Here is a 24,078-nt window from a genome sequence, read left to right on the forward strand (position 1 = left end):
GCAAGAGGAGAAAAAAATGTTTCATTATTCATGGATGTCAAATAGAGATGGGATTCTCTTGTTTCCCTTTGGCAAGAGACTAATTAAATCTTATCCTGTGGCTCCTTAACTTGGAAACGTTCTCCTGGGATTCACAAATCAGTTTCTTCATTTCCCCCCCCCCCTTTTTTTTTTTTAGCTTGTAGCTTGAGTTTTTATTTACAATGTGGAATTGCTGAAACAGTTATACAGGAGCCAAAGCCTCAACTTCTTCAGCGATCCTACCACAGGACACATTGGTAGCTGGAGCTGTAAATCTATTCTTCATCATCAGGAGGGATTCCCAATTCCTCATCTGTCCATTTTGAAGCATCTGGGTAAGGAAAGTGACCCAGTACTGCGTCCGGGTTGTGCCAGAAGTGCCACAGGATCCAGAACCACATGAAGCCACTGAGGAGTTCGCCATGGATCACCTGCTGGCAGGTCAGCCCCAGGAACTGCCGGTAGTGGGGCTCGATGTGCACCCCGCCCCCCGCGGTCTCTGGCACAGAGGATCTGGACCAGACCACCCCTGGTGCGGCCCAGAGACCCGAGCATGATGCCGCCGCCACCGGACAAGCCACCCGCCCGTTCCCCAATGTCACCTTAGTGGATGCAAGCCAGTGCCTACTATCTATAATTTCTTCCTTACATGAACTCTTTTTATAACTGAGTAATATTACAGTGGTGCCACTCACTCAGCTAAGGCACTGTCAGCATTTTAAAAAGATGTCACTTGAAATATTCAGGGGTTTTACTTCAGCCATAAAATGTCCTTGGTAGTAGTAACAACATTTAACCTTTACCAGCATTCATTTATGTGCATTTCTATGTTACTTGTCACCACGGACCTGTGGGTATGTCTACATTGCAATGTAAGACCAGAGCTATTAGAATTTGAGTTTGCAGACCCTGGATTTGTTAACCTAGTGCTTGAGCATCTATGCTCATTTGTAATTCTAGATTAGGAATTGTTGAACCCTGGGTCCCAGCCTTTGCTCCAGCATCTACACTGCATTATGGGGGCTTGAATCCAATCACCCATATTAGGCTTCCTAGCTCCCTCCCAAAATATGGCTGTTTTAGCTCTTTGTTTGTGGTGCAGTGTAGGAAAACTTGACTGTCCAGAGGACAAAGGAAGTCAGACTGTGGAATTGTGGAATACTTTTGATGGACTCCCAGAGCATGAGTCCAGTGGGGCAGCATCTATACTGCAAAGCAATAGGACTTGAACTTTGTGTCCCAGTTTGACTCAGGCTCAGACCCGCCCACCCCCTTGGGATCCTGGGTCTGAGCTCTGGGTTAGTGGCATTTGTGTGTAGATGAAGGGGTGTTAGGCTTGAGCCTGAGTTCAAAAGCTGGGTTTATATTGCAGTGTAGACCTACCCTGTGTGCCTATATTTCAGCATATAGGGCCAAATCCAAGGCCCATTGAAGTCAATGGGATTCTTTTTGCATTGATTTCAACAGGCACTGGATCAGGCCAGTTGTGCTTTAGGGGCCAAAGCCTGTTGCCATTTAAATCAATGGAAAAACTCCCCTTGACTTCAATGGAATAGGATTAGGTACATCCTCAAACTGCTTTACAAACATTAACTAATTAGTTTTATGATAAAAATCTATCCTAGAAAAACCTTGTGAAGGAGTAGACTAACAGCCATTAAGAAAAGTGTCTGACCTTATCTTCTTGACAAAGTCATAAAAAGTTCTAGAAGATTACTGGCTAATGGTGCTTTTTGGCACTCAGACTGTATCACTACTTTCAGACACTGCTCTGGTCAGCTCTCCTTATTGCAATGCTTTGGGCACCCCAGAGCTGGATTTTTCAGAGTTCATGCTAAGTGTGCAGTTGGTGAATTTCTAGAAAATATTTCCAGCCACTTTATTATACTTTTATTCTACTGAAAATGCTCTGGTACATGCAGTATTGCACACCTAAGCTTCCAGCTCAACAAAACCTGCAGATCAGAGAAGTGGAATTTGTTCTCCATTTTGAAAGTGCATTTACACATTTAAATAGACCACTCTGCTCCCAAGCATGTCCTCGGTAAATGAAATAACTTATTACCAAATGAACATGTGATTGCAAATGTAATAACTCATTTTGTAATGGCACATTCTGAGCGTATAAGTCAGACACATCTTTTTAGAAATGTAGTCCAAAACAGCCAAAGTGAAAGTCTCATTTCCTTAGAGGTAGGGAACTTTTGCTGAGACTGAACTATTTCTCCTGCCAATAGTTTTATTTTTTAAAAAGCATATGCATTAGAAAAACAGGTTTTCGAAAGAGAAATATTTTTTGCTTTTGCTGGGTTTAAATGGCAGAAGCCTGTTTTTCTTTTTTTTCCTATTGTCTCTCTCCATCTGTGCTTCAGCTGCATCTGTGAGTTTTTCAACGCTACAGCATATCTTCCTGCCTGTGCCCATTTGTGTGTCTGTTTGCTTGTATGCACACTGTAATGAAGTGAGCCTCTTCAGAGCCCTATAGTTTGCTCCTTATGAATTCAGCAACCACAAAGTGCATCTATGACCCTAAGAACCTCTCAATGCCCATTGGCAAGGGAGTTCCCTGGTCTATAACAGTAACGTCTGACATGCCTGAGAAACTCACTGCACCTAGCACACTGCTTTCATAGTGTTTATCCATAAAGAATATCATGTAATATGTTAGAGGAAAGCCAGCATCACACTGATCATAAATATTGTTGTGAAATGTATGTACAGATATTATGTAAAAACATATAAAGAAAATATGTTCCTAAAGTGTGAGTCCAGGTAGGGTTCACAAACAGGTTGCTGCCAGACAAATGATGTATTTTCATCTGTCTGCCTCAGTTCAAATGTAAATTAAGCATCATAAGCCATCACAATAGAAGCTCCCTATTTGCATATGAAGTCAACATGAAGTCACCACACCAGGGCATAAACCTTAGAGTCATCCTGACTCCAGGGACAGACAATGGATTTGGGGAGATGTAAGGAGAAGGCAAAAGGACACTTCTTTATCCTGCACCTGGGGATGTAATCAGGCAGTGTGATTACATTCATGAAAATGGGATCCCAACCAACGTTGGTTGGAAATGCTGCAGGAAGGCTTTGGGTGAGAACAGACAGCTTTTAGATTGTCGCTTAGCCTGTAAACATTAAATTTAGTTTCTAGAAAGTGTTATGATTTTGTTTTATATGTAACCTTTCTATTTCCATTATTGTCCTTACACACATACTCTTAAATCTTACCCTTTGATAATACACTCATGACTGATTTCATTGTAAATAAATATATCTCAGAGCTGTGATGTTATACAAGAGCTGATCCTCAGTTGAATCAAACAAGTTGCTATGTACACTGTGCTATTTGGGGTGGCAAACATGGTACTTCTCTCAGTAGCCAGTAACAGGGGCTGGATATCAAAGGGGAACTCTGAAAGGGGTCTGGGACGGAGGTGCACCCGCTGTTAACCTGCAACACAAAGTGAGGGCTATCTTTGCCCAGATGAGATCCCTTGGGTGGCTAACAGACTGGCGGTGTTGGGGAGCTGGCACCTAGTTAAGCACCAGCGAGTCTCTCTCTGGCTGGAGGCAGGGGGGTAACAAGATGACTCTCAGTCCTGGACATCCTGAGAAAGCATCACACCATCTAGCCAAGTGAAAAATGGTGAAAAAAAAGGAGCTGTGATCTGTTTGTGCTACTTCTGAGCTCCACTGAAAGAGATAAGCCCTTATAGCTTCCTGCTGTTTGTTCTGGGCAAATATTTGAGTACCAACCTAAAATCAGTTTATCAGGTAATGTTTTGTCTTAAGCATATAATCAGGAGGTCAGGCAGGAAAAGAGCTGGAATAGATGTGGAAATGGTGAGCAGCAGGGGAGAAAAGCTGGTAGTACAAGGTTGGTGAGGTCTCCATCCACTCAAGGGAATATATTGTTAAAGTCATTCAATTCCTCTGTCAATATTATTCTGCAAAAGTGCGACACACTGAGAGTCTTAAAAGGAAGTCATTAACTTAAAAATCACAATTTTGTCTCAAGATTTTTTAAACCTATCATTGTTAAAAGCAACACCCTAGCCTAGACTACTATAATTGAAAGATCAGACACAAAAGTTAATCTTTTTTTCTCCAGTTTGTTTACACTGTGCTTTTAACTGCACATTATGTATAATTTTATAGTGACTACGGCAATGTTTTGAAACCAAGATCATAACATCTCGCTGTGCCAACTGTCTCCCTGGCTGCCAAGCCATGCCAGAGAGGTAGTTGCAGCATTTCAGAAGTGGCATAGGTATATAGCTGTAAGGAAATCTGTGATGGGAATCAGAAATGGACCTGAACAAAAATCCCAGATTTAATGCCTGGATCCAAACTTCATAGTTAGCTCTGTAATGGTCTATTTGGTCTTATCAAAACCCAGGATCTGAATACTTGAGGGTACGAAATCCAGATCTGAATCTGAACCTTCCCAAAGTCCTGAGCATTTAGATTCCACCATATTTACTAGAATTAAGATTTAATTGTGAATTTGGATCCAGAGCGCTGGTTCATGCCCACTCTTCTATAGAATATAAACTGGCACAACAAGGGGTGGGGAGTGAGAATTTGAAGTATGTACATTAGTTAGGAGGATTTCAAAAACTCAGAGTAGGCTGCTCTCTATTATGACAGCTGCCTCAATAGGAGTGTTGAGAGACTCTAGACTTGCATGAGGCTAGCCAGAACTAGAGAAGTTCTTAGCATACCGACAAATGTCGCATATAAGTGTCTGAAGGGCACTGTGAGTATCACAGTAATGGAGTAGCCCCTTTTTCTTATTCCTTCTATGTATGTGATAGTGCATATTTTCTATCTGGCTGTTCTCAAGGTTCCTGCTAATGTCATTTATCTATGTATTAATACCGAGTATGGTATATTCCCATTTACCTGAAACCCTATTATCTGAACCTCCTCATTATTGAATCCCTTCCTTCTCTCCGCATGAGATACAAGCCCGCTGCAGCGTACAGCTCATGTATCTCATTCTGGGGGACAAGGAAGGGATTTAGATAATGCAGAGGTTCAGATAACAGAGCAGAGACCCCCAGCCAGGACTGTGAGGAGGAGGGGGAGGACTAACCTCCAACCACAGGAGAGGCCACTCTGCTGCTGAATGGCTCCTGCCCTCTTGATAATCCAAACTCCTGATTATCTGTCCCGTCATGCTATTTGGGTAATCAGGAGTTGAGGGAAGTACAGCGTGTAGGCTAGGCACCAAAGAATTCCAGGGATGCCTCCACTGTTGTGAGGTGTATGATGCTACAGCTGACCTTTATAGTGCTTGTAGACAGGATTTAAGCAGCTGTGTGCTACAAATGCCCCCAGACAGATGTAAAGAAATATCACAGTATTCATGAACATGCAAAGATGGATATTCTCCTATAACATCGTTGCCTAATTCTTCATCGTGTTGTCTGGGACAGCCCTTAGCTACAGCAGCTTATTTTGGTCTCTGGAATGATCCCATACCGATAAGGAACAGCTGTAGCTGCCAGGTTCATGAGAAAGAAAACAGTATAAAAACTGTGTGACTTAACATCACACAATGTGACTGGGATTAAGGGATTTTTAAAAAATTCTAATTCCCTTATATTAATTCATATTTGAAGATCCTTCTAATCTCTGCATTTCTCACAGGCATAGTAAAATGCACAAAATAAACTTGTTAAAGGATACTCCAAAATTTGCTTCTACTGCTAAAATGCAGGAAGAGTTGAAATACCATAAAATGTACATCATCCTTCAGAATGTGTGTGTGTAATTCTCTCTGTTAAATCTCCTCTTTTACTCTCTGTCTGTACATTATATCCCTTCTTTCTATGGCAGGCTTCTCTCATACCATTTATGCCTCCTTTTCTTGGGCTTTCCTGTGTCTTCTCTCTCTTCTCTTTGACCTTGCCTTTCCCTTTCCCTTCTGACCTATTTCTTTTTTTCTCCTTCACTGATATTTTGTTTCATTTTGTGATTTCTCCTTTTTGGGGTGTGTGTGTACGCGCAGTATTGCTCGTTTTTTAGGCCAAATGGTTCCCTCTAAAAAATAGATGTTTTCAGTGAGAGCTCTGTTTTGATCCAACGGGGAAAAACTGGCCCTCACCCGTTTAGAGTTCAAGTGTTTCTGCCAGAGAAGCTTCATTATCTGCTTGCCTGTAGGTTTTAAGCTCTGCAAAGTTGATCTGGGTCTTCCTAAGGAAGCTGTTTCTGCTAATGATTGGCAAGTGGTGCTGCTTGCAGAAGTGGGGATGCAGCAGTAAAAGGGCAGCAGACTAAGGCAGCAATATATCTGGCAACTCCACTTACTTGTATTATAGTTGGCATCTCTGTAGTTTTGCTATAGGAATGGGGCAAGTATTTGGCATGCAGGTAAATGCTTGGCAACCATAAATAGGAGGGAATGGGGCGAGTATTTGTGTAACACTGACACTTTAATCATCAAGGTTGTAGCTTATGTACAGTATCTACAATAATTTAATGATGAGATGACAAGCACAGATGTTATGAAGCATAATTGCAAACTACTGCTACATGGGTATTCATAGGCAGCACTCCTGCTTGGATTTTCAAATGGAAATAAGCAGGCTCAGCAGGGTATGAAGCTGCTAGCTTGTAACTACAGAAAAATAATTTATTTTTTAATCAAACTGTATCTGTCCTTTCAAAAGTGTTGATCTGAGCAAAGTATTGCAAACTGTCTGCAACCTGAAATTGCAGGAATGTATGCATTCGGACTGATGTGAATCTACAATGGATTTTAGAGGAAGGATTGAGTTATAAAATGAAAGTCTCAGTTCAGTCAGCCTGTCAAAAATCAAGGCTAATAGAGTTTAGTACATGCAGCCCATTTAAATGCCTAATAATAATAATACCTAGTTCTAACATTGCACTTTTCCATCAGTAGATCTGAAAGCACTTTACAAAGGAGGTAAGCATCATTAGCCCCATTTTACAGATGGAGAAACTGAGATACAGAGTGAAGTGACTTTGTCAACAGGCGTGGGGCAGAGCTAGGAACTTAACCAGTATTTAAAGCATGGTTCTACTCTGAAAAGTTACTTTGTAAAAGTGGTCTCATGGGGTTCAATGCTTATGGTTTCTCAATGATGTCCATATTAAATGTGCTCAGTTTACAAGTAAAAATATTTTTCTAAGGGACAGCCCTACACACTCTACCGGGGGTCTCGGAATCAAGCTCTGTTCTCTCCTTCTCACACACCACCACCTGTAATAAAGGTTCTACAGGGTGAATTATGCCTATAGTGGCACTTGTGCAACCCCATGTCTTCAAATTGTGCTCTTATTGACAGTTGGGCAGTGCTTCTCTTCAATGGATTTGCACAGGTGTAACTGGTAGGAATTTAATAAACAATGTGGCTGATGATACATGAAATGGGATAACATTGGTGTCCTTTTAGTTGTGTTAGGCACTGCCAGGGGTAGAATATACACAGGGAGCAGATATGCTGGGTTAGGAAAGTGCATTTTTAAACACAGTCACTTCTTTAAATCAGTAACGTTCAAACCAAATCATCCACAATATTATTGTGATTGTATTCATGATTACCCAACACTTCCATTACACATTTTTGTGAACTGTTTAAGGTAGGGGTATAATTTGGCCCATTCTGTAAAATCACTAACTTCATTGGGATTGTACAGGTGTAAATGAAGGCAGGAATTGGCCCTACATTGCTACTGTTTCCAAATACGAGCACCATTTGCTGTTTTGCTGCAGGTTTCTCTTATCCATTACTGCCCAAATGGCTTGAAATTTATTGCATGGAATGTATGAATTCTTTACTGCTTGGTTATGACTTGCAACAAGAATAAATGCTAAAAGCTAAAGGCCCAAGCCTGCTGCCTTAATGGGAGCAGAGCTCTCATCAGCATGAATGGCACTTTAGTGTGTGTACAGATGGTGTGGATGGCAAGACAGCATCATGGACATCAGATAATATGCATAACACCATTCACAAAGATAAAACCAAGAAGTCACTTCAGTGCCCATACAATTGATAAAATGCATGATGTAAATACAGCACTTAAATTGGTAAGTAAATAAGACTAGAGATCAATAGAAAGTATTCCAGAAATCAAAGGAATCATAAAGGGTAGTGAATGCATGGGGAGAGATTTTTCAAAGCTGCATAGGGGATTTGCACACCCAGTTCCCTGAGCGACATTTGAAAATGTCAGTCATGATGAGGAACTGCATTCAGGTCCCTGACTTCAGATCTAGAAAACCATTCACATACCAGCTCCTTTTTCTTCATGCACTCCATGAGGATTATGAAGAGATGCTGTGCCTGGGTTCGAGTGTAGGTAAAAGTCTTCTGGATAGTAACTAGTAACTGGTCCCTCAAAGACTCATTGATAAGTCTGAAATTCAGAAAAGCAGAGAAAATGCAGATGTGTGTAATTAAAACTGGCATTGAAAAGGATTGCAGTGTCAAATGAATAGCCAAGGAGGTAAGAGTGAGAAACCAAAAGTGTTAAAAGTTTGTTCTTTTTGCACAGGACTGAAAGGCAGAGATTTATTAAAGAGACGTACAATGTTATGCTGAGAAAACATGCTGCCCTTAACACAGTGGAGTGGTCCCTCACCTCTGAGACTTGATTTTAATTCCCAGATATCGCCTGACAGAAAGTCATTCAAGGCTACCAGCTATGAGGGATTTCTTAATGAAAGCAAGTTGACAGCCTGGCTTTGACTGGGATGTCAGGATGAGCTGAACATACAGTTCTACCAGTGGGTTCGCAGAACTCAATGAAGGGTTCAGCTGGTGCAGCTTTGGGGACTCTTATTTTTGCCAATTTTTTGTTTTTAGTGAATATTTTTGTGTTTAATAAATCATAACATACCATATAAAATTACACCAAAACAGCTACCATAATTCCCAATATTAATACATTTAAAATACTGGTTGTAAAGTAGGATTTTATATGTTGTTATATTGAACGCCATTTTTTGCTCTGGTTAAGTCTGAGTCATCTATGAAACCAAAATGAGCATGGTACAAGTAAATAGCCACAATAAGAAAAGGCTAAGGGCAAAATTTTCAAAGTGCCTAAGGGTATGTCTATGCTACAATAAAAGACCCAGAGCATGGCCCATGGGTGCCCCTGGTCAGCGGGTTTAGGCAGTGCCAGGTTTACAATGGCGCCATGGAGCGAGGCCCATGCTCAGAAGGGGCCCCGGCCTGCTCCGCTTGCACTATGCTCTGAGATTCCCACCTGCCCGCTGGCTCCCCCCCGCCCCCGCCCAGCACTTGCTCCTCTTGGCCAGCCCGCCAGCCAGCTGAGGGCTCCTTTCTGCCCCCTGGCCCCACCCACCAGCTTCTCTCTGCCTCCTGGCCGGACCCCAGTGTACCTCTGGCTCCGGGCAGTCTCTGCTTCCCACCACCTGTGGGGCCCCACCTGCCTCCCTGGAGCTGAGCCACCTGGGACTGATGCAGAAGCCTGGCCAGTCCCAGCCGGGGGAGGAGGGGGGGGGGAGGAGGAAGGGGACAGTGGGGGAGGGCTGGTGAGTGCAGCCGGGAGGCAGGGCGTGGGGGAGTGGGTCTCTGGTGGACCTGGGGGGCTGTGTTGGGGCATGAGGGAGTGGGGGTTGTCTGGGGTGCTGGGCAGTTGTGGTGGGGCTGTGGGCAGGGGGCGCTGGGCAGGGGTGGTGGTGTGCAGGGCACTATGCATGGCACTGTGCATTTGTGACAGGGTCGGGGGGGGTCGCTGGGCATAACGGGTCTGGGGGGCCTCTGGCCATAGGGAGTCGGGGGTGTTGGGTGGGGAGGGATGTGTGATGTGGCCTGGGCCCACCCCGAGGGGAAGGGGCATGCTGGCAGCACAGGGCTGGGTGGACCATAGTGTGTCTGGCAACTGCTGGTTTGTAAATAGTGCCCTCGCACTGCGCTGGGTGGAGCGGGGCTGCCCCTCCCATGCCATGCCCCTGCTTGGCCCCTTCCTCTGGGGACTGACCCCCCTGCACCATGCTCCATTGCCCCCAGGGGGGCCCACAAATATGTTTGGCACCAGGCCCACAAAAGGTTAATCCGGCCCTGGTTTTAGGGCTATAAAACTGCAGTGTAGATGTTTGGGCTTGGGCTGGTGCCCTGGCTGTGAGACCCCACGAGGGGGGGAGAGTCTTAAAGCATGGGCTCCAGCCTAAGCCTGAACGTTTACTGCTGTTCTTAACCCTGCAGCAGGAGCCAACAGATGCGGGCTCTGAGACTCAGTGCCTTAGGTTTTGTATTGCAATGAAGACATAACCTTAAGTGACTTAGGAGTCCCAGTGGGACACTTCTGAAATGTTTATCTTTAAACATCATTTGTCAATTGTGCTGCTGAAGGCTCCGTCTTTCAGATGAAATTTAAAACTGAATTATTGATTACTTGTTTTCACTGGATATCCCCCCCCCAGCACTTTTTGCCAGAATAAAGGTGTTGATTCCACTGTTTACCAAGTTCTAAGGTCTACCTCAATTCCATTTACAAATTCAATTGCATTCCTTTTCTCTTCCTGTCTTAAACTGTTGTAGACCACTGATCTTTCACTGTTAAAAGAGAAGCCACATTCCACACTGGAGGTGGTTACATTTCAGTAGCTGAGGGAGTAATTCATGTTTATCCTGTGTGTAAAGTTTACAAAGTGCTTTGGAATCCTCTGGGATAGAGTGGCTTAAAGGTGCAGTGTAAAATTTACCCATTTAACTGGGCTTTTAACGAATTACCATCAAGCCGCAGTAAGGACGTGTTGTAGGGCAGATAAAGGCACTGTAAATCATCTGTAGGGATGACTTAAGAAATTTGGTATTTGTTTATTTTTAATCTAGTAAGGTTCCCAGATGTTATGGTTCTGATTGCTGTTGGAATAAACAAATACCTCTAAATGTAAATTTGTTATAATTTATTAATATTACTGATCTGATGGCATTTACTTTTGCACCATCCACTTAAGTGTGCGCAACAATGATGAGGTCACTGACTGTTAATAGGGTACTACTGAATCCTCTCAATAAAGATTCATAGGGCCAAATCGCACAGCCCTTATTTAGTTCTGATTTCAGTAGGAGTTTTGTAAAGACTAAGTTATTCCGGGTGTAGCCCATAGGCAATATATTGTGATACAATTAAACATCAGTTCTAACAATAACAGTTTCTTATGACACTTTAGTAATGAATGATTGTATTATTACAATTTATAGAAGCAGTGATAAAAGCAGCCTATAATACTGAAGTAAGTGGGAGACTTGCCAAAGTCAGGACTGCTGTAGTAATAGATTATATCTTTTTCAGGTGCCAGCTGAGAAATTAACAAATTCAGAAGATGTCAAGATATTCTGTTTCAGAATGGCAGTCGTGTTAGTCTGTATCAGCAAAAACAACGAGGAGTCCTTGTGGCACCCTAGGGACTAACACATTTATTTGGGCATAAACTTTCGTGGGCTAGAACCCACTTCATCAGATGTGTGGAGTGGAAAATACAGTAGGAAGATATATATACAGAGTACATGAAAAGATGGGGGTTGCCTTACCAATTCTAATTGAATTGTCTCGTTAGAATTGGTAAGGCAACCCCCATCTTTTCATGTACTCTGTATATATATCTTCCTACTGTATCTTCCACTCCATGCATCTGATGAAGTGGGTTCTAGCCCACGAAATCTTATGCCTAAATAAATTTGTTAATCTCTAAGGTGCCACAGGATATTCTGTGGTAGTCATCATATCTGAAACCACAGCTTTGATGGCCTAGATAAAATAAGCATGATTATCCAATAACATAATAGAAGGTACCAAGTACTTCTGGATAATACAAATTTTACATAATTGGTGAACTTTGAATGTATTGGTAATGTATTCAATATTGGAAGAAATGGATCTTCAGATAGCAGTTGTCCTCCTCATGGAGATTAAAGTTTGGAGAACAATAGGGGCAACACATTAGGCCACTTTAGTTATTTAGGAAAAAAAGTCTTATGAACACCTTTGATATTGTATTTAACTGTTTATATCCCACACTCTGCTTGCAGATTCTTTCCAGAAGTAGACAGTCACTGAATAAGGAAGGGAAGATTCAAAGCACATTCCCCATTGACTGAATCCAGCCAAGAAGCCATATACAAGATTTGCTTTTGGCAAGTTGAAGCTTTTAGAAATTTAAAGGAACCATTTTTAACATAATGCAAATGTTAATACTTCAATAATGCCTTAACATCAAAATGAAATAATAATATTGCATGCAACATCAACCAAGGTTCTTGACAGCAGAGCGCCTGATAATGGAAACCATTAATCTGTTGTTCTGGATGCAACATCGTTATTCTTAAATTACAAATTAGTGGGTTCAGTAATTTAGAAAATGTATCTTTTGAAGTGTGAAATACTCTATACTAAAGCAGTTTGCTCATTTAAAATGTTGTAGTTTTTTAAGCTTATTAGATGAGTCAATGTTTTTAGTAAAAGTCAATGTTAATCAAATACGTAGTATTAGAACCAGAAAATCTTCACAGCTCCCATTTTATGTTAGATAAAACCAAAGGTTTAGGATTTTAAACCCCTGCAGCAATTGTAGTGAGGTAGCAGAGTATATAATAGTCAAACTGGCTTAAGGTAATTGCTTTGGGATATACAAACACTGAAACCCATTTCATGTGCCTTGCAAGTGTCATGCAAAGTTGTAGCATCACATTCTCCCCCCAGGAGTAAAGAGGTGCAGAAATGAATAAGATCTGCAAAAAATCACTTCAAAATGGAGTTTGAATCATCTCATCATTAGAGCTGGTTGGAAATTTTTCCATAAAGTGTTTTTAAGTGCAAAATGCGGATTTGTCAAAATCAAAACTTGCATCAGGAAGGTTTCTGAGATCTTGGCTGGAATTTCTCGTCAAAGCTAGAGAGAAAGAAAGTGTCACCCCAGAACAGCCAATAGCCCAAAGCTTAGGGCACTCACCTGGGACATGGGAGACCCAGGGTCAAGTCTCTGGTCTGAATCAAGGACGTTTTGGAGACCCAGGATCAAGTGCCCGAACCACTGGAATATCGGCTGTTCTCTACATATAGTGAACCTATATTGCATTTGCTCTGTGGCCACTCATTCCTGATACCAGCCTGCCTAGTCCCTCTATGCAGATCCAAATCCTATGGAGCACCATCTGCAGGGTGCTGCACAAGAAGGGGGATGGAGATAATGCTGGGGAGGCAGTTGAACCTCCTTCCACATGGGAAGGGTGAGAGCTGCACATTACATTGAGGGTTCCGTATACATGAGGGATCTTGGAGGCACAACGTGGGCCACTGCATGGAAGCATCTGTAGTAAAGTGCCACTACATATGGAAATGTGAGGCAACTTTTCTGCATTCCTGGTGGTCTGAGCTGCACCCAATGCACCACTGCTGTTAGCACACAGCTGTCATTTCATTACGTACCCACTGAAAACATCTAATCTCCAATACACTGAAGCACATCTTTTTGTTCACAGCTGAACATAATTCTTTTGTTGCAAGTTAGTATGTGGCTTAAATATACAGGGCCAAACCCTGAAGCTCCTATTCAGGCAAAACTATTTTCAAAAATCAAAGGGAATTTTGCTTTAGTAAAAACTGAATTAAAAACAAGGGTCTTACTCTCTGAAATGGTGTGGAAAGGGGCTAATATTCTAATAATGTATTTCAGAACTCAGCTGGGTTAGTAAACATGTGTTACTCCATCCTATAATGAGAAAAATGTGTAGTAAAGTGAAATGGATATTGCTAAAAACACCTCTTGAAGAGATTTAAAAAATCTGGTGCCCCTACTGGGAAAGATGTGAAACAATTCAGAAGATGTAATAAGATGCTGTGGCCTATGGACATATACAGCATACCTTTCAAAAACTCTTTTAGTCTCTACCCCAACTATGGTTCATTTCTAAAAAAAAAAAAATTAGATCCAAATCCTAAAGGTTTTACTCAGAATTTAGTCAGCTTTCCTTCAGGCAAACTCCTCGCAGTCAATAGGAATTTGTCTCAGTAAGCATTGAGCAAAAACAGGATAAGGCTCTCAGGGTATGGTCCATAATTTTTCAAAGCAGCCTTCATTTGTCTTTCCTATATTAAAGTTATCCATGCCATAGATTTTTTTTTTAAGCAAACTTCTGAATGAAACTAATGGGAGTTCTTTTTAAAAATTAGTGGCATGAGATGGCTTTCTAATTACCAAGAGGCAAGTCTTCCTGCAGCACGACAGTTTGCAAACTGGTTGTTTGTATCATTTATCATGTGATCTGTCACTTAATTTTCCATGCTTATAAATGTGCTATTTATATCAGAGTGGTCTGCAGGCCTACGGTCAGCCTCAGTGTCTTCCTATTCAGTGTCTTGGTGATGCAGCAAACTGGAAATAATTATATCAGAAATAGAAACAAAAATAGCAGGGTTAGTAACGGTCTCTTTCTAATAAAGCATACATAGCAATGTCAGATAAAGCTTTGTGTTAAATGTGAAATAATTTGGTTCAAGACTAAACTTTATTTCCTCCTTATGACCCTAGAAGGACTAGCAGCTGCCCAAATCAAGGATCCTTGATTGTACTGGACACAACTGAATTGCACAATCAGTTAATTAAAAAAAAATATATATATACCCATGATGCACATGCTAAAAATAGCATGTACAAAACAGGTAATTATACTGGCATCTGCAACAAAATAATAGGAAATTATGCATGCAGAATTACCTGCTTAGTGCAAACAACTGCATGTTTCACGTATACAAATTAGCACCCATTTCTAAAAATATAGCCCTCTGTGTGGAAGCTTAAGAGGTATTAATTTAATTTAAGCCTCTCTGTGCTGTCATGGGTTAACATTCTCTGACTCTGACTCTGTTCCCAATTGTTCAGACTTTGTTGTCCTAGGGGAGTTTTGGGTCTCTAATAGATGATCTCCTATGGGTCAAATATCTAAAAACTTGCCAAAAGGAGGACCTGCTTCCACCTCTATCCCTGCAAAATATGGTCAAGGAACAATATTCTTGCATGGTTGATATTGTTTCTTTGGAAAGAATGGTAAATATTTAGGCCTCGATTATCTACTCTGTCCGAATTTCTCTGATTCAGGGCTGCCTGATCCTGGCACAAGTTAGGGATGGATTTTAGGTGCCTGGAGGATTGCTCTGTCATGGACCTCCCCATGCCCTGCCCTGACAAGCCTGTCTTTCTTATACGCTGGGCTAGAGGGGTGGTGTAAGGCCACTTTGCACTGCTTATTGGGGAATCCAGCCCATAACCTGAAGGACAAACCTGAGTCTTTACTCTAAATCATCTGGATTCTTATCTTCGATGGATATTCCTACTGCTGCCTCACAATCTGTTTGAACCCTGAAGAATCTGTCATGTTGTTGCATGATGCTTCAGGGACAAGGCATAGAACAACTTTGCTGACCTTTTACTCTTTTCCGTGCAGGGCCGGCTCTAGGCACCAGCTAAACAAGCTGGTGCTTGGGGCGGCACATTTTTAGGGGCGGCATGGCCGGCGCCAGAATGCCGCCCCTAAAAATGTGCCCCGGCCGCCCTAGCTCACCTCCGCTGCCGCTCGCGCGCCGCTACTCGACCTCCCTCCCAAGCTTGAGAGCCTGGGAGGGAGGGGGAGAAGCGGCGCCCGCGCCGTGGCCACTCGGAGTCTCCCCCTCCCGCCCAGGCTCTCAAACCTGGGAGGGAGGGGGAGATCCCGCGCCGCTGCTCCCCCTCCCTCCCAGGCTTGAGAACCTGGGGGGAAGGGGTGGAGTTGAGGCGGGGCCGGGGGTAATTAAAAAACAGGGGGGGGGGAGGCAACATTGTTTTTGCTTTGGGCGGCCCTGTTTCCGTGTCTAATTTTCTTTAGGATTCCTACCTACTCTCTTTGGCTTGATCATTTACTCTACCTGAGAGTGGTGTTTTGGGTTTTTGTGTGTGTTAAACAGATGAATTCCCAGATTCTATTAATGTATAATCAATCAACTGGGAGCAAAGCATTATTAGTAGATACCTCATTATCTACTGTGTCCTTGCTAAGGAAACATCTGTGTCTTTTGTTTTTCTTGATCATTATGAGGATTCTGTTTACTGTTATTTCATTTTTTTCTGGTTAATTTTCATTGTATGTGCACAAATAATCCAATAATCAATATATGAAAAAAAACCCATTTGAAATAATCTTATTTACTGTTAAGCAATCAAATAAAAAAAAGCAACATATAAACAAATATAAAGGTTTGACTAAGCAACAAAAGCATAGAAACTGAGTTAAGACTATTCTCTGATTATGTTAGGCTTACCTAGACATTATCACAGTAGGTGAACTTTCCATTCATATATACTGTAGTTCTTTAAAGTGCAATGTGTTGCATCACAGATGAAAGATAAAACTCAAACCATTAATATTATTTTACTGTCTTTTTTGTATTTAATTTTCTTGCCTTCCCACCTCCAATACTGCACTAAAACAAGCAAGCCACCAAAAAACTTCAGATGTGCCATTTCATAAAAACTGGGGAAAGAGGGAGGTAATAGCAAGACCTGGTTTCCTGTGGTATTGTTGGGTTTCTGAACAGTTTCACCTTAGGCACTCTTTTCAACTGCAAAAGTAAATATTGCTTAGATACCATGGAGCTATAGAAAAACCTCAGACTGACAGAAAGGTAGATATCACCCCTCGTGAAATAAATAGATTCAAGAAGCCTGGGATCAGGCATCTCTCACTGGAAAACAGTTCTAGGGACAAATGCTGAAAGTGGAGTGATTATCACACAGCTGTAAACAAGCTGAAGTTGGTTTTCAAAGTTACTGCAAAAGAAAATCTGGAAAATTCAATTTGTTATATCATTTGATATTTAAGGTCTTCCAGCTCCACCTTAAATTAGCAGTATGCTTTTGAAAGATGTCTGTCTGGGAAGCAAGGACAAGTCCAAACCTGAGGCAGGAGGCAATGCCTGTCTATCTATCCTCCTGTCCATCCCTTGCTGCAAATGATTCCACTGCTCACAAGGAGAGACTGAAAAACTTAAGTGTCATTTTTTCAAAGTTCAAGAGTTTAAGAGGCGATATGATAACTCTAAATGAAGGGCATAAAGGACAGTGAAAAAAATTATTTCCACTGGAAACTAGTGTTAAAACAACTAGTAGGATCATATTAAAAAAAAAAAAGATACATTTAACTTCAGTATTAGGAAAACTATTTTGACAGTCAGGTCAACCAGATAAAGGACCTGTTTGTCTTGTGATGTTCAGTAATTACGGCATGATCACTAAGTATCTTTAAGGGAATGCTAGATTACCGAGAAAAAGTAGTATAGATTCCTTCTTGTTTGGTGGGTTAAGATAGATGATCCAAGTAGGTATGTGCCATCCCTATATTTAATTCTATAATTTATTGGAATCTTAAGGTTAATAGGGCTAAAATTAGTCAATGTTCCTATTTTAAGATTTTTATAGTACCTTAACAAGTCCAAGTTAGTATTTTAAACACTTTCAACAAAACAGAAACAATGGTTCTTCATGGCAAGAATTTACAAATGGGAACCCTGTCCAGATGCATTAGAATAATTTAGATTGAAAGGACAGTGTCCTTTCAATGTTAGCTTTGTTCAAGTTGCACAATTTCCTTCTGTGTGGCATGATGGTTATAAGGCACACAGAAGTTGCCATTCTATAGTTCTTTAAAACCAAGATCTAAAGTCATTTGACGAAGAGACCAATCATGCAATAACACTCCTCCCCTTTCCAAACTCTAAGAATAAATGTGTTCAAAATGTGTTCAAAATGACATGGATTTTAATAGATGTAATATATAATGTAAACTCTAAGAAACACCACACACATTAAACATTACCTTCCAATGAATCTAGCATAACACTGAAATCCTCCATCCCAGCACACATATATATATTCCTTCATTGGAAGGAAATGTCTAATATGTGTGATATTTCTTAAAGAGTTTACATTATATGACTGATAAATTTCACTTCTGTACATTAAAAAAAATATAGGAACAAGTGTTGAGAAATCATGCTAATGGGAGAAGTATAAGAGCCAAAGTAAAATAAACCCAACATTTTGTGGTGCTGCTTTTTAGTAAGCTGGCCTAATTTTCTCTCCAACACTGTTACATTTTCTTTCTCCTGTGAGTGCCAACAGATAACCAAATATAAAAGTAGCAAGGTATCATTTGCTGAGCATTATATTACTTTTTTCCAAGATATCAGTTATATTTGAAAGTAGCATATAGATAATTATGAAAACAATTGATTTTCTAACATATCACATGGCCATGGCAATTGAGAGATGTGCAAATAATTCATTTTTTGATTACTGGCTATATAAAAAAAATTGAAATAAATCATTTGAGGTCAACGAAAAGTTTTGTTCTAACTGAAATAAAACATGTCATGATGTTTGAGTATTTTATGTTAATTTTTATGTATTAAAACACAAATTGTCGACATCACTTGTCAAAATACAGAAATAAATATCCTAAAATCAAACTCTAATAAGTTCTCAAGCAGCATTTTTCTGACTTTGCCTGTCAATTTTGATCAGTGGAAATATTTTCTCATTGGTTTGTACGTGTAGGGTGAAATGGAAGTTTACCAACATTTACTGATAAAAATCTAATCCTTCCAAGCCTAATTCTATATTTGACTTAACTAGAAGGGAATATTTCACACAATAATTGTATAACAAAGTACTGTATTATAGTATCAATAATTTTAAAACAAGATGCAAGTTGCCTCAATGTTCCTAAACAGACCTTTCTTGGAGCAAGGTTAATACGGATACTTTCATAAATATATCAATATTTGAAGATGAAAACATTTCATCTTCACCAGGTCATCAAATTGTCGTCAGGTTTTGGAACTTTCACTTTAACACACTAAGAGTGAAATCATGCCCTACTGAAGTCAATGGGAGTTTTGCCATTATCTTCAATGGAGCCAGGATTTCATTGTAGGAAATCAATGTGTTCAGTACATGATATCATGTCCTAGAACATCACATTACACAAAGTTCTATATGGTACCACTTATATTTTCTTATTTTGCAGATGCGGGGTGGACTTTGCCTTAGGGACTATATTGATCTAATAGCAGTATAAAAAGGTGAAGAATGAGTCACAACTGTTGCAGTTATGATTCTTTATTGCTATCACCAGGAAAACCTCATATATAGCAGTTACTGATATTCCAGATATATAAGTATTATACCCACAATGCTCCTAAATGCATCATCTCATGGAAATGATATCCTGATGTTACTCCTGTGTTCAAGACTTCTGCAAGGTTCAATGCACTCACTGCTAAACAACAACTCTTCAACTAATTTTTAAAAATAGTAATAATAGATCTAGTATAGGGTGACCAGATGTCCCAATTTTATAGGGACAGTTCCGATTTTTGGGTCTTATATAGGCTCCTATTACCCCCTCCCCCATCCCAATTTTGCTGTCTGGTCACTCTAATCTAGTAGTAAAAATGAGAGATTGGAAGAAATGATTTCATTAAAAGTCTCTGTCAAGATTGACAATAGACAATATTTTGGTATCGAAGGATCAGATTCACTCCTATGCAGAGGGCTAACACAAGGTATATAGAAAATGCAAGTCCTATCTTGAGTGCTTACATGGGATTTATGTAGCACATTGGTCTTGTGCTGATCCTGCACATGGAGGGAAATTTCATCCCAAAAGCATAAGACACAATGTAAATTACACACATCTTATTCATCATGGCAATGATCTGCATAAAAAAAATACTTTTTATTCACAAAATATTGCACATGACTTGATTCTGGCTAAACAGAGTGTTCCATTCAAAGCATATTCCAGCACAGATCAAGGGTTCAGTCTTTCATTCCATTTTATTCTCCACCCCATTTGACTTCAAGATAAGGCAACAAGACCTAGATTCTCAAAAGTATTTAGGTGCCTGTCTCCCATGGTGCACATTCATATGTAGTTCCAGCATGAAGTAAACCTATGAGCAAGTTTAGGACGAAACATACATTAATCTTTTACATCAGCATGATTCCTAAAGTGCATTAAGCCTATTACCATTCCCACCTAAATTTCTGTCAGATATAGGGTTGCCAATTCTGGTTGGACATATTCCTGGAGGTTTCATCACATGAGAATCTTTAATTAAAGATTAATCTTTAATTCCTGGAGACTCCAGGACAATCCTGGAGGATTGGCAACCCTAGTCAGATATGAAATAGGCATCAGTAGCAAGGAGGGGCCTGAGCTTTATGTATATATTCCCCCAGGAAAGATGATCACAAGATGTATTGGATCCATCTAGATAGGGCACCTGAAACAATTAAAATGCTTAACTTTAATTGCCTTTATCAATCTGCATTTTAATTATTCCTAAAATACCCTGGAAAATAAGTCTCAAAGAACAGATCCTTTCTTTGCTCTGGCTGACACAATAGAGACAGATGAGAGGCTTTGGCATACTTCTGCCTCACATGGAAATCTCTTTTGAACCATGCCCAATGTCAGACAGGATAATATACACTACACTAAATCACATCACAGCCTTTCAACTGTGCACCATGCCAGGCTGCAATGAACAGTGAAGAGGAGTTGAAGCTCTCTACACTATTTAGTCAGCTGTCTCCAGTATTTTCAGTACCGATGATGTGCAATGAATACTGCCAGCTCTAGGCTACTACTTATGAGGCTGAATACAGCTTTCTCCTCCCCCAACCTGTTGTGATTCATCTGTTCCTTTATATCAGTATTTTACGAGAGAAGTGGTCATAATAAACCTTGTACTTCAGAGAAGTGAGTTGACTTAAGCAACTTTGTTTAGTGGCTGAATTGCATTAATGAAAGGAAAACATGTGAGTATCATCATCATGTAGGTACACATTAGAATAGATATAGCAGTTTGTGCCAGGCTAAAAAGTAGAACAGAAAAAACAACAACACTGCAGTGTGTTGGAACAGTGCATTAAATAAGGGTCTGACTGAGTTTACAAGGCTTTTGTGTCTCTTGAAAGGGGCCCAGAGCCACGATATGCCCTCCAGACCCATAAATGACCCGAACTGGAAACCCAACCACGTACGGACAGTGGCAAAAGCTTTGGGTTTGGCCAGTTTTTCAGAGGCCCAGCTGGGAGTGCCTCTGAGTGGGGGAAGCCCTAGAATGCCTACCTGCACCTGATGTGTAGGTGAGTCTAGTCAGACGTACTGGGCTCCTTTTTGGGTTCTGGGGAACAGAAAGGTGTTTCCTGAGCAGGATCCAGTGAAGGGAGTTCTGGAGATGTGAAGGGATTTTTAATTTACATGTTTCTAGACTATTAAACTGGATTAAACAAATGCAGCCAGAGTCTCTTCTAGTTGTGTTTTGGTTGTTCCAGGAAACACAAACTAGCCACAATTTTGCACTCCAGTAGGACTCACTTAACTCTTCATACTTCTGAGTTCCGTGTATTTTGCTATGTGTTGGTCTTTGAGAGGAGACCTAATAAGCCAAGTTGCTCTTTTGTTCTGCTTGAACATTAAAGATACTTAGGCACTTTAATAAAAGCAGGGGTTTGCCTGAGGCCCATTGCTGAATGTTTTCCTTCTGCCCCCCACTGCTGTTTGCTTGGCTGTTGTCCTCCCACAACAGAAGTGGCTGTATTTCATCAGAGAAGTGATTCTTACATGTACAGTTTATTGTTTCTGAAGCACTCTGGGATGGTTCATGATAGCAGGCACTGACTAGTTAACAAAATCCCTTTCAGATACAATACCTAAACATTATGGCAGTCGTACCGAGTACATGTCATCACTATATTATGATCCACCTTATTGAGAATAAGAATTAAAATTCTCAATGAAGAAGCCTCAGTGAATTTTTCTTACTTGGTTTTTAAACTGTAATTATCAGTCAGCACTGTTCCTCAGGTGATGGAAGCCAAGAAAGTATACAGTGATGGGGACTATACAAAACCCTAATAACCACCAGAAGAGGGTATATAGCTCAGTTGGAACACATACATATTGTGTGTTATTCCTTATGAATACTAGCCACAAAGCACATTACTACTACATTAACTTGAATTCCTTGAGGGTCTCACCTCCCTAAGTGTAGAGTTGAAACAATAGTTAAGACACTATTATAACACTTAGATTTGGTAGATTACATTCAACCATTTCCTCTCTTCCAAAGGAAACATTTGTTTAAGCAGTGAGAGAGCATTAATCGAATCATTTTTTAAATGCAGGATTTAATTAACAACAGAGCCTGAAGACTGCACACCATTATCACAGTATGCATGATTCTATAAATAGTCACACTTTAAAGTTGTTTCAGTCAGTGTGTGCGCATGTATGCAGGGAATGGGAATGGGAGTGTATGTTTGATTACAAAGTCAAAAGTTTATGTGGATTCACTTGGTGGAAAGCCAGAATTTAACTGCTATTTTAACCACTTCAACAATTCAGGGCTCATACAGATTTTACGATCCTGGGTCCAATTCCAACAAAACACTTAAGCATGTCCTTAACTTTAAGCAGGTGAATAGTCTCATTGAAGTCAAGTGCCTATAAACAAAAATGCTTTAGTTCCTATATTTGGAAAGGATAATATGAGGAGCAGGACAAGAGGAAGCATGGAGGAACCTGATCTTGCATTAACGACATTGCAGCCACCAAGTTACTCCTGCTTAGTAGCAGGAATATGAAGGGCTAAAGATATCAATAACATAAGTAGGATTGGATTTAAGCCTATGTCTCCTTAGAGAATATGTCATCTCCTACCATGTCCTGAAAGTAAGGGAGCATGAATGAAAGGGGCTTGCTACTGCTTAATGCAGATGACTATGCCTAGAACTTAGCCTTGCTTATGCCTCCCAGTAGCCTCTCTTTACACTTATGCTGTAGTACAACAACCTTTTTATGCTGTAGTACAACCACCTTTTTCTTCCTTCCATGCACTGCTGAAAAACTTTCAAAATCAAGGTCATAAAGTGATCTCCAATGAAAGCATTAAATGGAATTTTGCAACAGAGACATTAAAAAATGCAGATTCAATATGCATAGTGCTCTTAAACTCAGCTTAATGAGAAGCACAACACACCTTATCACCACAACTTTTTAATGCGCAGTTACTTTTATTGCGAGGAAAAATGTAATTAGGCCACAAAATTGACCTACCTTCAGAGTTATTTCTTATTGTAAGGCTGCATTTCAGGATCCTCTCTGATCTATTTCTTCTTAAAATATACCAATGCAGTCGTGGGAAATAAAAATAGAGCCTGGTTCTATGAAGTATGGAATGCATTGGGCCCAGCTCTCATCACGATGCAGGTCTGGGACCTTACTGTGCAGCCAAACAATCTCCTATCATAGCAGCCAGACAAAGTTTTGCTTATGTCAGAATGCCAGGGCCGCCCGGGGGGGGGGTAAGTGGGGCAATTTGCCCCAGGCCCCGCAGGGGTCCCGCGAGCCCTGGCCGAGAATCCCTTTCCTCACCCGGCGGCGGTCCGGGTCTTTGGCGGCATTTCGGCGGCGGGGGGCCCTTCAGTTGCTCCGGGTCTTTGGCGGCGGGGGGCCCTTCAGTGCTGCCAAAGACACGGAGCGACTGAAGTGCCCTCCGCTGCCGAAATGCTGCCACCACCGACTCGGAGCGCCGCCTAGTGAGTACAAGCTCCCCCGCTTTGACTCAGGCCCCCTGAATCCTCTGGGCGGCCCTGCAGAATGCACAAGAAGCGGAGAATCTGTTTTATTGTGCAAAATTTCCTCTCTTTATACTGAGCAACTGTTTATTAGAAGACACTCCAGGCAGATCCTAAAGCTCCAAACCTACAACAAGGGACAGCCTCCAGTTTTGACCTTGTCAGTGGTCATTCAAGGATGGTTATCTTTTCTATAAAATGCTTACATTTGCAGAGAGAGAGATTGCACCTCCCTGCTATATTATTTGTATATTAAAATTCTTAAATAAGACGTTTTAAAGCAAATATTTTCCTAATATCAAAAAACAATGAACAGGAAAATGTGAATGACGGGAGAGAGGGGAGACAAGACGGAACCCCGAGGA

The 24,078-nt window shown here is 40.9% G+C and overlaps 1 protein-coding gene across 4 annotated transcripts in view; it reads right to left on the minus strand.

The window, feature by feature from the left end:
• TRPM3 (transient receptor potential cation channel subfamily M member 3) overlaps positions 1 to 24,078 on the minus strand; it is a 621,784-nt gene that overhangs the window by 99,665 nt on the left and 498,041 nt on the right. For all 4 annotated transcript variants that reach the window (XM_065406154.1, XM_065406153.1, XM_065406152.1 and 1 more), the window contains exon 8: positions 8,295 to 8,418. In XM_065406154.1, the coding sequence (XP_065262226.1) occupies positions 8,295 to 8,418 (124 nt within the window). The remainder of the gene's footprint in view (positions 1 to 8,294; positions 8,419 to 24,078) is intronic.

Source organism: Emys orbicularis, chromosome 6 (genome assembly GCF_028017835.1).
Source record: "Emys orbicularis isolate rEmyOrb1 chromosome 6, rEmyOrb1.hap1, whole genome shotgun sequence".
NCBI classification, from domain to species: domain Eukaryota; kingdom Metazoa; phylum Chordata; order Testudines; family Emydidae; genus Emys; species Emys orbicularis.